General features: G+C 43.9%; 1 protein-coding gene across 2 annotated transcripts in view; it reads right to left on the bottom strand.

The window, feature by feature from the left end:
- Positions 1–2,487: 2,487 nt before the first annotated feature.
- The window catches only part of LOC137353276 (myosin-9-like), a 230,608-nt gene continuing 220,110 nt past the window's right edge, over positions 2,488–12,985 (bottom strand). For both annotated transcript variants that reach the window (XM_068019373.1, XM_068019374.1), the window contains 2 exons: positions 6,101–6,273; positions 2,488–4,733 (listed from right to left, as the gene is read on the bottom strand). In XM_068019373.1, coding sequence (XP_067875474.1) covers positions 4,619–4,733; positions 6,101–6,273 — 288 coding nt within the window. In that variant the 3' untranslated portion in view covers positions 2,488–4,618. The remainder of the gene's footprint in view (positions 4,734–6,100; positions 6,274–12,985) is intronic.

Here is a 12,985-nt window from a genome sequence, read left to right as displayed (position 1 = left end):
CCTGACAACCTTCCGGCAATAGGATGAAGACCTGTGCTCCAGAACTAGCCTCATCCCTGGTCAAGCTGTTTCAGTATAGCTACCACACCGGCATCTACCCGGCAATGTAGAAAATTGCCCGGGTATGTCCTGTACACACAAAAAAAGCAGGACAAGTCCAACCTGGCCAATTACCGATCCATCAGTCTACTCTCAATCATCAGTAACCTGCTCAATGACGCTCAGTTTGGGTTTCGCTAGGGCCACTCAGCTCCTGACCTCATTACAGCCTTGGTTCAAACATGGATAAAAGAGCTGAACTCAATTGGTGAGGTGAGAGTGACTGCCCTTGACATCAAGGCAGCATTTGACTGAGTATGGCATCAAGGTGCCATAGCAAAACTGGAGTCAATGGGAATCAGGGGGGAAAACCGTCCGCTGGTTGGAGTCATACGTAGCATAAAGGAAGATGGTTGTGGTTATTGGAGGTCAATCACCTCAGCTCCAGGACATCACTGCAGGAGTTCCTCACGGTTGTGTCCTAGGCCCAAACATCTTCAGCTGCTTTGACCTTCCTTCAATCACAAGGTCAGAAGTGGAGAAGTGGGGATGTTTGCTGATGATTGCACAATGCTCAGCACCATTCGCGACTCCTCAGATACTGATGCAGTCCATGTAGAAATGCAGCAAGACCTGGACAAGAGCCAGGCTTGGGCAGTTAAGTGGCAAGTAACATTCACATCACACAAGTGCCAGGCAATGACGATCTCCAACAGGAGAGAATCTAACCATGTCCCCTTGACATTCAATGGCATTACGATCACTGAATCCCCCACTATCATCCTGGGGGTTACCATTGACCAGAAACTGAACTGGAATAGTCATATAAATACCATGACTACAAGAGGCTAGGAATCTGTGGCGATTATCTCACCTCCCGACTCCTAATGCCTGTCCACAGGCACAAGTCGGGAGTGTAATGGAGTACTCTCCACTTGCCTGAATGGGTGAAGCTCCAGCAACGCTCAAGAAACTGGACACCATCCAGGACAAAGCAGCCCACATGATTGTTAGTGGATGGGGTGCCATTCACTCCCTCCACCACCAACACACACTGGCAGCAGTGTGTACCACCTACAAGATGCACTGCAGGAACGCACCAAGGTTCCTCTGACAGCACCTTCCAAACCCATGACCTCGGCCATCCAAGACAAGGGCAGCAGATGCATGGGAACACCACCAGCAACTTCCTCTCCAAGCCGCACACCATCCTGACTTGGAAACATAATGCTGTTCCTTCACTGTTGCTGGGTCAAAATCCTGGAACTCCCTTCCTAACAGCACTGTGGGTGTACCTACCCCTCATGGACTGCAGCAGTTCAAGGCGGCAGCTCACCACCACCTTCTCAAGGGCAATTACAGATGGACAATAAATGCTGGCCTTGCCAGTGACGTCCACATCCCATGAACGAATAAATAAGAAACACTATCTAACAAGTTCCTATACAGCAGCTGGAGATTTTGTTCCAAATTTTGTGTCAACAAGAGGTCTAATAGCAGTGAAGAACCTCTTACCCAAGGAAAACAAATGGCATAAAAGGAAGGTTGTTAGCATTTTTTGACCCACACAACCATCTGTAACAGCACGTTTCATGGGTGCACTCATGAAACCTATCAAGGTATTATCAGAACCTATCAAGTTAGCATATACAGCTGGCAGAGAATGAGGAGGCTTACACCTTCAGCAGCTGGGAGAGGACATAATCCTGTAGTACGTGAAGAAAGGGCAGGGCGCAACCATACATTAAGTAGCATCTGGGAATGAAAAAAAGTCAGCTTACTGCTTATATCAAATTTCATTTATTTATTTATTTTTTTATTTAGAGCTAACAGCACTGAAACAGGGCCTTCGGCCCACCGAGTCTGTGCCGACCATCAACCACCCATTTATACTAATCCTACACTAATTCCATATTCCTACCACATTCCCAACTGTCCCTATATTTCTCTACCACCTACCTATACTAGGGGCAATTTATAATGGCCAATTTACCTATCAACCTGCAAGTCTTTGGCATGTGGGAGGAAACCGGAGCACCCAGAGGAAACCCACGCAGACACAGGGAGAACTTGCAAACTCCACACAGGCAGTACCCAGAATTGAACCCGGGTCGCTGGAGCTGTGAGGCTGCGGTGCTAACCACTGCGCCACTGGAAAATGAAAGTGGGTCATTGCCAAATAAAAATCAGGGCACTCCATGCACATGCAGACAACTGGTATTCCAAGGGCTCACAGGTCAGACTTGAAATATAAAGCTGGGCAAAATGAGGCAGGGGGACTCGAACTGCATAAAGCAGTAAAGCAAATGTGCCTGAACAGGTACACTGGTAGTGAGCAGGAAGCAGCCCTTCACTACTGCAGAATAACACAGCAAGGCTCAATGTACAAAATGGAGTTAATTCTTGCGAACTTCACAAAACGACAATATCGACAAACATTCAACACCATACTTTTTAATAAACTTTATTTGTAACATTTGTGGTAACATCTGCAAACCACGGTTACAATTCAGTTTAGCGACACTGGTGCGACACATGCTTAAGGCACTTTTATAAAAATGAGTGTGTTGTGTGTTGCAAATTCAACCAGTTTCTATAGCAACCCTCATAGGAAGAAAAATGGAGCAACTTCTCGTGTGAAAAATAAATTTTGCTGCATATAGGAAAGTGAGACACCTTTTACTCTCTTAGTCCAATACTTGCGTGTTGTGTATGTAAAACACATTAAACCAAGGTCCCAAACAATTCAGTGAATAAGGGAAGATATGTGTGGGATCTCCTGACGCACCCAGTGCACATTGCCGTGCGTCCCTGACCAGACATGGACACTAAATTTAAAACTGTGCAGTTTAAGCTTTAGCACATTTTCCAGTTTTTTTAAATGCATTTGTTTTTAAATTGGAGGCCAGTGCTCAGAAAAAAGGTCATGATTGATCAGAGCAAATGGTTACATTATACGTATATATATATAAAAAAATCCATTAACAAATTTTTCTTGATTATATTTTTCCTGTTTAAATATATATTTGGTCCTTAAAAGAATCACAGGAAATGAAGTCATTTTACAAATCCAGTATAGCCAACAGATTATCAAAAATTGTTTCCAATACAACTATGAAGCGATACTCATTTGGATAAAAATGAATATATATATCTATACGTTTCTTTTCAACAGTCTTCTTGGATGTCATTGCACATTAAAACATTTGCAGAGAAGTCTTGGAACTGACCAGGTTCGGCTTTTATTGTCTGCAGTGTTCGATGAGCATGTGTCTCCCCTCCGAGCACCAGTACTGTATCCCTCTTGGCCAGGGATTTGAGAATAGACTGACACTCTGCACCAAGCAAAACACTTCACAAATAACTGTCTTAGGTGAGAATTGTAACGTTCGCATTTTGCACCACCGAAATGTGTGCCAGATAACTGGCAGTACGGATTAGAAGCCTTGCTTTTAAAATAGGAGGAATGCTCAAGCTAACTGCATGTTCTGGAGACTGACACTCCAAACTACGTTACTACCTGAAAATATTAATCAATAATAGCTGGAGGAAAAATGATCTATTCCCTTCTCTCCTTTACCACAAAAATGGTCTGTTCCCAAAAACTAAGGCTAGAAAAATAGGATTGTCACAATTAAGTTCACAGAGAATAAAAGGATGTTGGGGAAAGCACGCTGGCTGGCTGAGCAACAAACATGGTATGGACAAAGGCAAGCTGAACAGAGGTTTCCAGTTAGAAGTTAATTGTTTTCTGTTGCTTCCTGAACCAATTCGTATCAATAGGAAAAAGGAAGCTTTAAAATTCTGTAGCTGAACCCACTGAAATCTCTCGGGCAGTGATTGGGTAGTCTGCTCCAGACAGCAAGACTTCAAATATGAAATGAGACATTTCCATTTTACTTTACAGAAAACTGCTGTAAGCACACATCAATGCTTGCCTCTGCAAGTGAGTTTTTAGGTCATCACTTTGCCATGTGTACAACACCCACTGATATTTGTGAACCACTGAATTGTCCAACACTCTCTGTGAACCCCATCAAATGGTTTTAAAGGATTGTCAAAACAAAATCAGTTTTGTCTAAAACTAGACACTAGTTCCAAGAGCCTCTTGCCCAACAAAATGTTACATTCCTGAATCACAATACTAAAAACGTAACCCAAAGTAAGCCAGGTTAAAACAGAAAGATTAAAAACTTTTTTGAAAAAAGAAAATGAATAGGATTGCTCCACGGGCTCAACTCCTGGCCAAGTGGGTCACAAGCTGAAAACTGCAGAGCCGTGATTAATTTGAAGAAAAATAATTCTACGTAGGGGTTAAACTTTAACCCTCCTTCTCTGGGTGCGCTGCTGCACACATGATGAGCCTTGTTCTTCCTGATGCACAATAACTTATGTGCTAATAGCACATTACAAAATTATTCAGAAAGAAGTTACGTAAAGCTGAGGGGGAAAGAGGGAGAGAGTGCCCTGATGTTACCAGATGCAGCATAAAATACAGCTATGCATTTATAAAACCTTAATAACAATTGGCCCAATGGTGGCGTTTGTATTGCGAGTGTAAGTTGGCGTTTTGGCAATATTATTCAGCAGCTTTGGGATCTCCTGCATCACTACGACCTTCGACATCATCGTCCGAGATTTCATCCAACTTTCTGCCAGCAATGCGGCGCACAGGGAATGTCACATCCCCACGCCTACAAGAAAACACATTAAAAAATTTATGTGAATTTTAATGCCAAGTGATTTCAGAGCTTGCAAATGAGAGATTGCTCTTTTTCAATAAAAGCAAAGTAATGCAGATGCTGGAAATCTGAAATAAAAACAAAGTGCTGGAAATACTCAGCAGGTCAGGCAGCATCTATGGAGACAGTAGCAGAGTTAATGTTTCAGGTCTGTGACCTTTCATCTGAACTGGCAAAGGTTAGAAAAGTATTAGGTTTTAAGTGAGTGAAAGGGGGGTGGTGGTGGGGAAAGAGAACAAAAGGGAAGGTGTGATAGGGAAGAGGGCAGGAGCCATTAAATAACAAAGATGTCATGGGACCAAGGCAAAGACAGAGTTAATGGTTATGGTGAAAGACAAAACATTAGTCCAGAGAGAGTGTTAATGGCAGAATAATGAGTAGCTTTGTCCAAAAACACATGAAAAACAAACACATGGTTAAAAACAATAAAAAAAGTCCAGTCATGTTCCGAAATTGCTGAACTCAGTTTTGAGTCCACAGGCTGTTGACTGCCTAATTGAAAGATGAGGTGCTGCTCCTTGAGCTTGCTGAGATACACCCTGGTCCACTTCTCCATCACCCCCGACACCTCGTCCCCTTCCCTTCCAGCTCAGTAATTACACAGATAAGATGCAGGCCAGAGCTTTCCCTCTAGCTATCTGTTTCTAGACAGATTACAAATTAAATTCTGCCCACCAGCATTTAGCTTAGGACTCGACAAACTCTCAAATTAAGACGCTTAAAACTAGCAACAATTTTTTTTTAACCGATAGCATGGACTGAAGTTAAGGCCAATTTCAAAGGATGGGTGCTTGAACTGACTGACTCACATGCCTCAGCTATTTAAATAAATCAGCTCCTGATCATAATTCCCTTTCAGGAAGTTTAGCTTCCAAGTCATTTTTTCAGTTTTAATTTCTTGCATTCTTATTTTTCTTTTCAGTCTAAATTTCCCAGTCAGATGAAACATTTTCCTCATTCCCATTTCATTTAACTCTTAAGTTTTACAAATTTAACACCTTGTTGCTCCCAATTCCCTGTTTTTCCAAAGCGTATCTGGATTTAAAGCACCTCTTTGGACTTGTCCCAGTATTGCCTTAAATTAAATATATTTTACTTCTGCTGCTTCATAATTGAACATTGTTTCTATGCATGGGCAGCAATTGCAATATGCATGGTCTGCGCCTCTCCTCGTTCCAAGGTGTTAACTATAACAAAGTGAAAACGACACCATAAAATGTGACAGGTCCAGTTAAATTTAAATGTGTCGTACATTGCTTTCTTAATGTGCTCAACAGCAGGATGATTCCAGTATTAGTGCTTTTTCACCACCTTCTTACCTGAGCTTGCTCTTGAGTGTGCTGACCTCACGGGTCATTGCATCTGCAGTTTCAGTAGTATCTTCAAGTTCTCTTTGCAGTTTTCTGCGGGAAGCATTGGCACGCTGGGCTTCCTCTTCTGCCTCTTCCAGCTGCCGTTTCAACTGTTTCAAACGGGAATTGGCTTTCTCAACCTGCAAGTGAAACAGGAGGAGAAAACCTCCATTACCCCAGTTTGCCAATCACTGCCAGGCAGCGGCTTTGAGCGTAGCCTTGTTTTCTTTAGAGAGCAACATGACTAAGTACAACCTAATGCTGGGTACACATTAAAAACAAAACAAGAGATGAATGAAATATTATGATTTCCTGAGTCAGGTAACTGACAGCCCTACCTTCAGCAGCCTAGACTCTGGACTCTTCCTAAACCTCTCCACCTCTCTCTCTTCTTTGAAGCCTCTACTCAAAATTCATCTCTTTGATGAAGCTTTTGGCCCCCTCTCCTAATATTTTCTTTAACATGTTTTATTACACCTCTGACATGCCTTGGGATTTTTATTTACATTAAAGATATTATATAAGTGCCAGTTTCTGCTTCTGGCTGAAACATGCTGTCAGAACTAAAGACAGACAGACCAGCATTTATACAGCAACTTGCAGAAACAGACGTCCCAAAGAGCTTTACAGCCAATTAAGTACTTCGAAGTGTCATCACTATTGTAATGTAAGAAACACAGCAGCTAATTTCCGCAGAGCCAGCTCCCACAAACAGCAATGAGATAATGACCAGATAATCTGCTTTAAGAGATGTTGGCTGAGGGATAAATGTTGGCCAGGACACCAGGAAGAATTTTCCTGCTCATCATATATTGGATCCTTTACATCCACTTGAAAGAGCAGATAAGGCCTCAATTTAATATCTCATCCGACAGTGCTGCATTCCCTCAGTATTGCACTGAAGTGTCAGCCTGAATTAGGTGATCAAATCTCTGGAATGGAGCTTGAACTCTCAACCTTCTGACTTAAGAATTTCAAATTCAGTTTGAGGACGAGAAGCTGGAGTCCCACACGAGCATTCTGGAGTTAAACAAAGGTAATTATATAGGCATGAGGACAGATTTGGCCCTAGTGGACTGGGCAGGAAGACTACAAGGTAGGACTGTTGACGAGCAGTGGCAGATGTTTAAGGAGATATTCAATTTATCCCAACTAAAATATGTTCCAGAGAGGAAGAAAAAATATCCATGGCTAAGCAATGAAGTTAAGGATAACAAAGACAAAAACTAAGGCGTACCATATTGCAAAGGCCAGTGGCCGGCTGGAAGATTGGGAAACTTTTAAAGATCAACAAAGAGTTACTTAAAAAAATAAAAACAAAAGGTAAATTAAGAAAACTAGCGCAAAAGATAAAAGCAGATAGCAAAAGCTTCTATAAGTATATAAAAGGGAAGAGAGTAGCTAAAGTGAAAGTTGGTCCATTGGAGGATGAGACTGGGGAGTTAATAGGAGGGAACACAAATGGCAGACACTAAATCAGTATTTTGCTTCAGTTTTCATGGAGGACGACACTAGTACCATCCCAATAGTACCAGGTAATACAGAGGTTATAGAAAGGGAGAAACTTAGAACAATCATCACTAAGGAAAAAGTACTGAGCAAACCATTGGGGTTGAAGGCAGACAAGTCCCCATCCTAGGGTCTTAAAGGCAGTAGCTGTGGAGATAGTAGATCCATTGGTTATAATATTCCAAAATTCTCTGGATACGGGAAAGGTTCCAGTGGATTGGAAAAAAGTTAATGTAACGGCCTTATTCAAAAAGGGAGGGAGGTAGAAAGTAGGAAACTATAGACCAGTTAGTTTAACATCGGTCGTTGGGAAATTGTTAGAATCCATTATTAAGGAAGTGTGGGGACAGATCAAAAGTAAGCTAATCAGCTAACAGACTAACTGTGAAGCTGTGGAGCCAATTTATAAAAAGCAAGCAGAAGCTAACAGGACATCTGCAGATAGCTTAATAGTAGCCTATTGTTTAATAATCAGCCTAACAGTTCAAGAAGAGGAGATGTGAAACTAGTGAAATAAAATGCAAGAATAAAATGCTGAGACGAATGAACCAATCATAATAGAAGTCTGTAAACCACTCAGAAACAAGTGGGGAGACGTTACTAGTTTTGTTTGAATAACTATAAGAAAGGCTTGCTGTAGTGAGCACATGTTCTCTTTCTTTTGTTTTGCTTTTTCTTCCTTTTGTATCCTTGCAATGTAACAACCATTTACTGCAATAAAGTTTCTAAAAGTTACGGTTGGACTTAGTCTCGCTTTGTAACTGATGGGATCCAACAGGAAGTAATAACAGGACACTTTGAAAGTCAGAACGCAAGCCATCAGAGTCAGCATCGTTTTATGAAGGGTAAATCGTGTTTGACTAACTTGCTAGAGTTCTTCGAAGCTGTAACAAGCAGTGGATAATGCAGATCCTGTAGATGTAGTTTATCTGGACTTCCAGAAGGCATTTGATAAGGTGCTGCACAAAAGGTTAATACACAAGGTACGTTCACATGGGGTTAGGGGCAATTTATTAACTTGGATAGAGGATTGGCTAACCAACAGAAAACAGAGTTGGGATAAATGGGTATTTTTCTGATTGGCAAGATGTAACTAGTGGGGTGCCACAGGGTTCGGTCCTCGGGCCCCAACTATTTACAATCTATATAATGAACTGAATGCAGGGATAGAAGGTACAACAGCCAAATTTGCAGATGACACTAAAATAGGTGGGATAAGTTGCAATAAAGAAATAAGAAATCCACAATTGAATATGGATAGATTAGATAAATGGCCCAAAATTTGGCAGATGGATTTTAATGTGGATAAGTGTGAGGTTATCCATTTTGGTCAAAAGAACAGAAAGGCAAATTATCTAAATGGAGAGAAACTTCAGAGTGCTTTGGTGCAGAGGGATCTGGGTGTCCTCGTGCATGAATCGCAGAAAACTAGTTTGCAGGTACAGCAGGTGATAAGGAAGGCAAATGGAATGTTGGCATTTATTGCTAAAGGAATAGAGTATAAAAGTAGAAAGGGTTGCTGCAACTGTAGAAGGCATTGGCGAGATCGCACCTGGAGTATTGCGTGCAGTTTTGGTCCCCTTACTTGAGAAAGGATGTAGTTGCATTGGAGGCAGTTCAGAGGAGCTTCACTAGATTGATTCCAGAGATTTGGGGGGGGGGGGGGGGGGGGGCTTGTCTTGAGAGATTGAGCAGTTTAGGCCTTTACTCTCTCGAGTTTAGAAGAATGAGAGGAGATCTAATTGAGGTATAATGATTAGGGGGACAGACAAAGTAGACAGAGAGGATGTTTCCTCTTGTGGGGCAATCTAGAACGAGAGATCATAGTTTTAGGATTAGGGGTAGCAAATTTAAAACAGAGAAGAGGAGAAATTACTTCTCTCAAAGGGTCGTGAATCTGTGGAATTCACTACTCCAGAGTGCGGTGGATGCCAGGACATTGGGTAAATTTGAGGAGATAGACAGATTTATTAGAAATGGGTTGAAGAGTTATGGAGAACAGGCAGGAAAGTAGAGTTGAGGCGGAGATGAGATCAGCCATGATCGTATTGAATGGCGGAGCAGGCTCGAGGGGCTGAATTGCTACTCCTACCCCTAGTTCTTATGTTCTTAAGAGGAGAGAGCACTACCAACCGATTTACATATGGAGTCATTTAAGAGATTGAGGTTACTTCAAGCAAAGCTGAATGCTGCATCAACAAACAATCGCGTTAGTTGGACACCAAATGAGAATGGAAATGACCCAGAGAGATCATATACACAAATTACGTTTCCCTACACTGCCTCTAATGATAGAATGTCTCCTTTGTGTCTATCCCTTTTGCCTCCTTGTCTCGAGAGAGGTGGTCAGTGGTTTGTGGAGCAGCGCCTGGAGTGGCTATAAATACCAATTCTAGAGTGACAGACTGTTTCACAGGTGCTGCAGGTAAAGTTGGTTATCGAGGCTTTTGCACAGTTGGCTCTCTCCTGCCAACTGCTGAGTCTCTTCGACTTGCCAGTCTTCAGCCCCGCCTTTATAACTGTCCGCCAGCTCTGGCGATCGCTGGCAACTGGCTCCCACGACTTGTGGTCGATGTCGCTAGAATTCTTGTCGCGTTTGCAAATGCCTTTAAAGTGGAGACGTGGATGGCCAGTGGGTCTGATACCAGTGATGAGCTCGCTGTACAATGTGACTTGGGGATCCTGCCATCTTCTATGCGCTCACATGGCCCAGCCATTTCAAGCGCCGCTGGCTCAGTAGGACGTACATGCTGGGGATGTTGGCTGCCTTGAGTACTTCTGCGTTGGAGATACGGTCCTGCCACTTGATGCTAAGGATTCTCCGGAGGCAGCAAAGATGGAATGTGTTGAGATGTCGCTCTTGGCTGACATACATTGACCAGGCCTCGCTGCCGTAGAGCAAGGTACTGAGGACACAAGCTTGAAACACTCAGACTTTTGTTTTTTTAAAATTTTATTTATTTAGAGATACAGCACTGAAACAGGCCCTTTAGCCCACTGAGTCTGTGCCAATCAACAACCACCCATTTATCCCAATCCTACATTAATCCCATATTCCCTACCACATCCCCACCATTCTCCTACCACCTACCTACACTAGGGGCAATTTACAATGGCCACCGGCAGGACAGAACAACCAGAGGTGGTGGCACAGTGGTATACAGTAGGGAGGGAGTTGCCCTGGGAGTCAACATCGACCCCGGACCCCATGAAGTCTCATGGCATCAGGTCAAACATGGGCAAGGTAACCTCCTACCGCCCTCCCTCAGCTGATGAGTCAGTACTCCTCCATGTTGAACACCACTTGGAGGACGCACTGAGGGGGGCAAGGGCACAAAATGTAGTCTGGGTGGGGGACTTCAATGTCCATCACCAAGAGTGGCTCGGTAGCACCACTACTGACCGAGCCCTAAAGGACATAGCTGCTAGTCTGGGTCTGCGGCAGGTGGTGGGGGAACCAACACGAGGGAAAAACATACTTGACCTTGTCCTCACCAATCTGCCTGCCGCAGATGCTTCTGTCCATGACTGTATTGGTAGGAGTGACCACCACACAGTACTTGCGGAGACGAAGTCCCGTCTTCACATTGAGGATACCGTCCATCGTGTTGTGTGGCACTATCACCGTGTTAAATGGGATAGATTTCGAACAGATCTAGCAATGCAAAACTGGGCATCCATGAGGCGCTGTGGGCCATCAGCAGCAGCAGAATTGTATTCATCCACAATCTGTAACCTCATGGCCCGGCATATCCCCCACTCTACCATTACCATCAAGCCAGGAGACCAACCCTGGTTCAATGAAGAGTGCAGGAGGGCATGCCAGGAGCAGCACCAGGCATACCTCAAAATGAGGTGTCAACCTGGTGAAGCTGCAACGCAGGACTACTTGCATGCCAAATTGCGTAAGCAGCATGCAATAGACAGAGCTAAGTGATCCCATAATCAACGGATCAGATCTAAGCTCTGCAGTCCTGCCACATCCAGCCGTGAATGGTGGTGGACAATTAAACAACTAACTGGAGGAGGTGGCTCCACAAATATCCCCATCCTCAATGATGGGGGAGCCCAGCACATAAGTGCGAAAGATAAGGCTGAAGCATTTGCAACAATCTTCAGCCAGAAGTGCCAAGTTGATGATCCATTTCAGCCTCCTCCTGAAGTCCCCAGCATCACAGATGCCAGACTTCAGCCAATTCGATTCACTCCGCGTGATATCAAGAAACGACTGAAGGCACTGGATACTGCAAAAGCTATGGGCCCTGACAATATTCCGGCAATAGTACTGAAGACCTGTGCTCCAGAACTTGCCGCGCCCCTAGCCAAGCTGTTCCAGTACAGCTACAACACTGGCATCTACCCTGCAATGTGGAAAATTGCCCAGGTATGCCCTGTCCACAAAAAGCAGGATAAGTCCAACCCGGCCAATTACCTAATCAGCCGACTCTCAATCATCAGTAAACTGATGGAAGGTGTCATCAACAGTGCCATCAAGCGGCACTTGCTTAGCAATAACTTGCTCAGTGACGCTTAGTTTGGCTTCCGCCAGGGCCACTCAGCTCCGACCTCATTACAGCCTTGGTTCAAACATGGACAAAAGAGCTGAACTCAAGGAGAGGTGAGAGTGACTGCCCTTGACATCAAGGCAGCATTTGACCGAGTATGGCATCAAGGAGCCCTAGCAAAACTGAAGTCAATGGGAATCAGGGGGAAAACCCTTCGCTGGCTGGAGTCATACCTAGTGCAAAGGAAGATGGTTGTGGTTGTTGGAGGTCAATCATCTCAGCTCCAGGACATCACTGCAGGAGTTCCTCAGGGTAGTGTCCTAGACCCGACCATCTTCAGCTGATTCAATGACCTTCCTTCAATCATAAGGTCAGAAGTGGGGATGTTCGCTGATGATTGCACAAGGTTCAGCACCATTCGTGACTCCTCAGATACTGAAGCAGTCTGCGTAGAAATGCAGCAAGACCTGGACAATATCCAGGCTTGGGCTGATAAGCGGCAAGTAACACAAGTGCCGGGCAATGACCATCTCCAACAAGAGAGAATCTAACTATCTCCCCATGACATTCAACAGCATTACCATCGCTGAATCCCCCACTATCAACATCCTAGGGGCTACCATTGACCAGAAACTGAACTGTAGTAGCCATATAAATACCGTGGCTACAAGAGCAGGTCAGAGGCTAGGAATCCTGAGGTGAGTAACTCACCTCCTGACTCCCCAAAGCCTGTCCACCATCTACAAGGCACAAGTCAGGAGTGTGATGGAATACTCTCCACTTGCCTGGATGGGTGTAGCTCCAACAACACTCAAGAAGCTCAACACTATCCAGAACA

The sequence above is a fragment of the Heterodontus francisci genome, chromosome 41 (assembly GCF_036365525.1).
Source record: "Heterodontus francisci isolate sHetFra1 chromosome 41, sHetFra1.hap1, whole genome shotgun sequence".
NCBI classification, from domain to species: domain Eukaryota; kingdom Metazoa; phylum Chordata; class Chondrichthyes; order Heterodontiformes; family Heterodontidae; genus Heterodontus; species Heterodontus francisci.
Note: the sequence above shows the minus strand (reverse complement) of the source record. Positions and strands in the feature narration are given on the sequence as shown.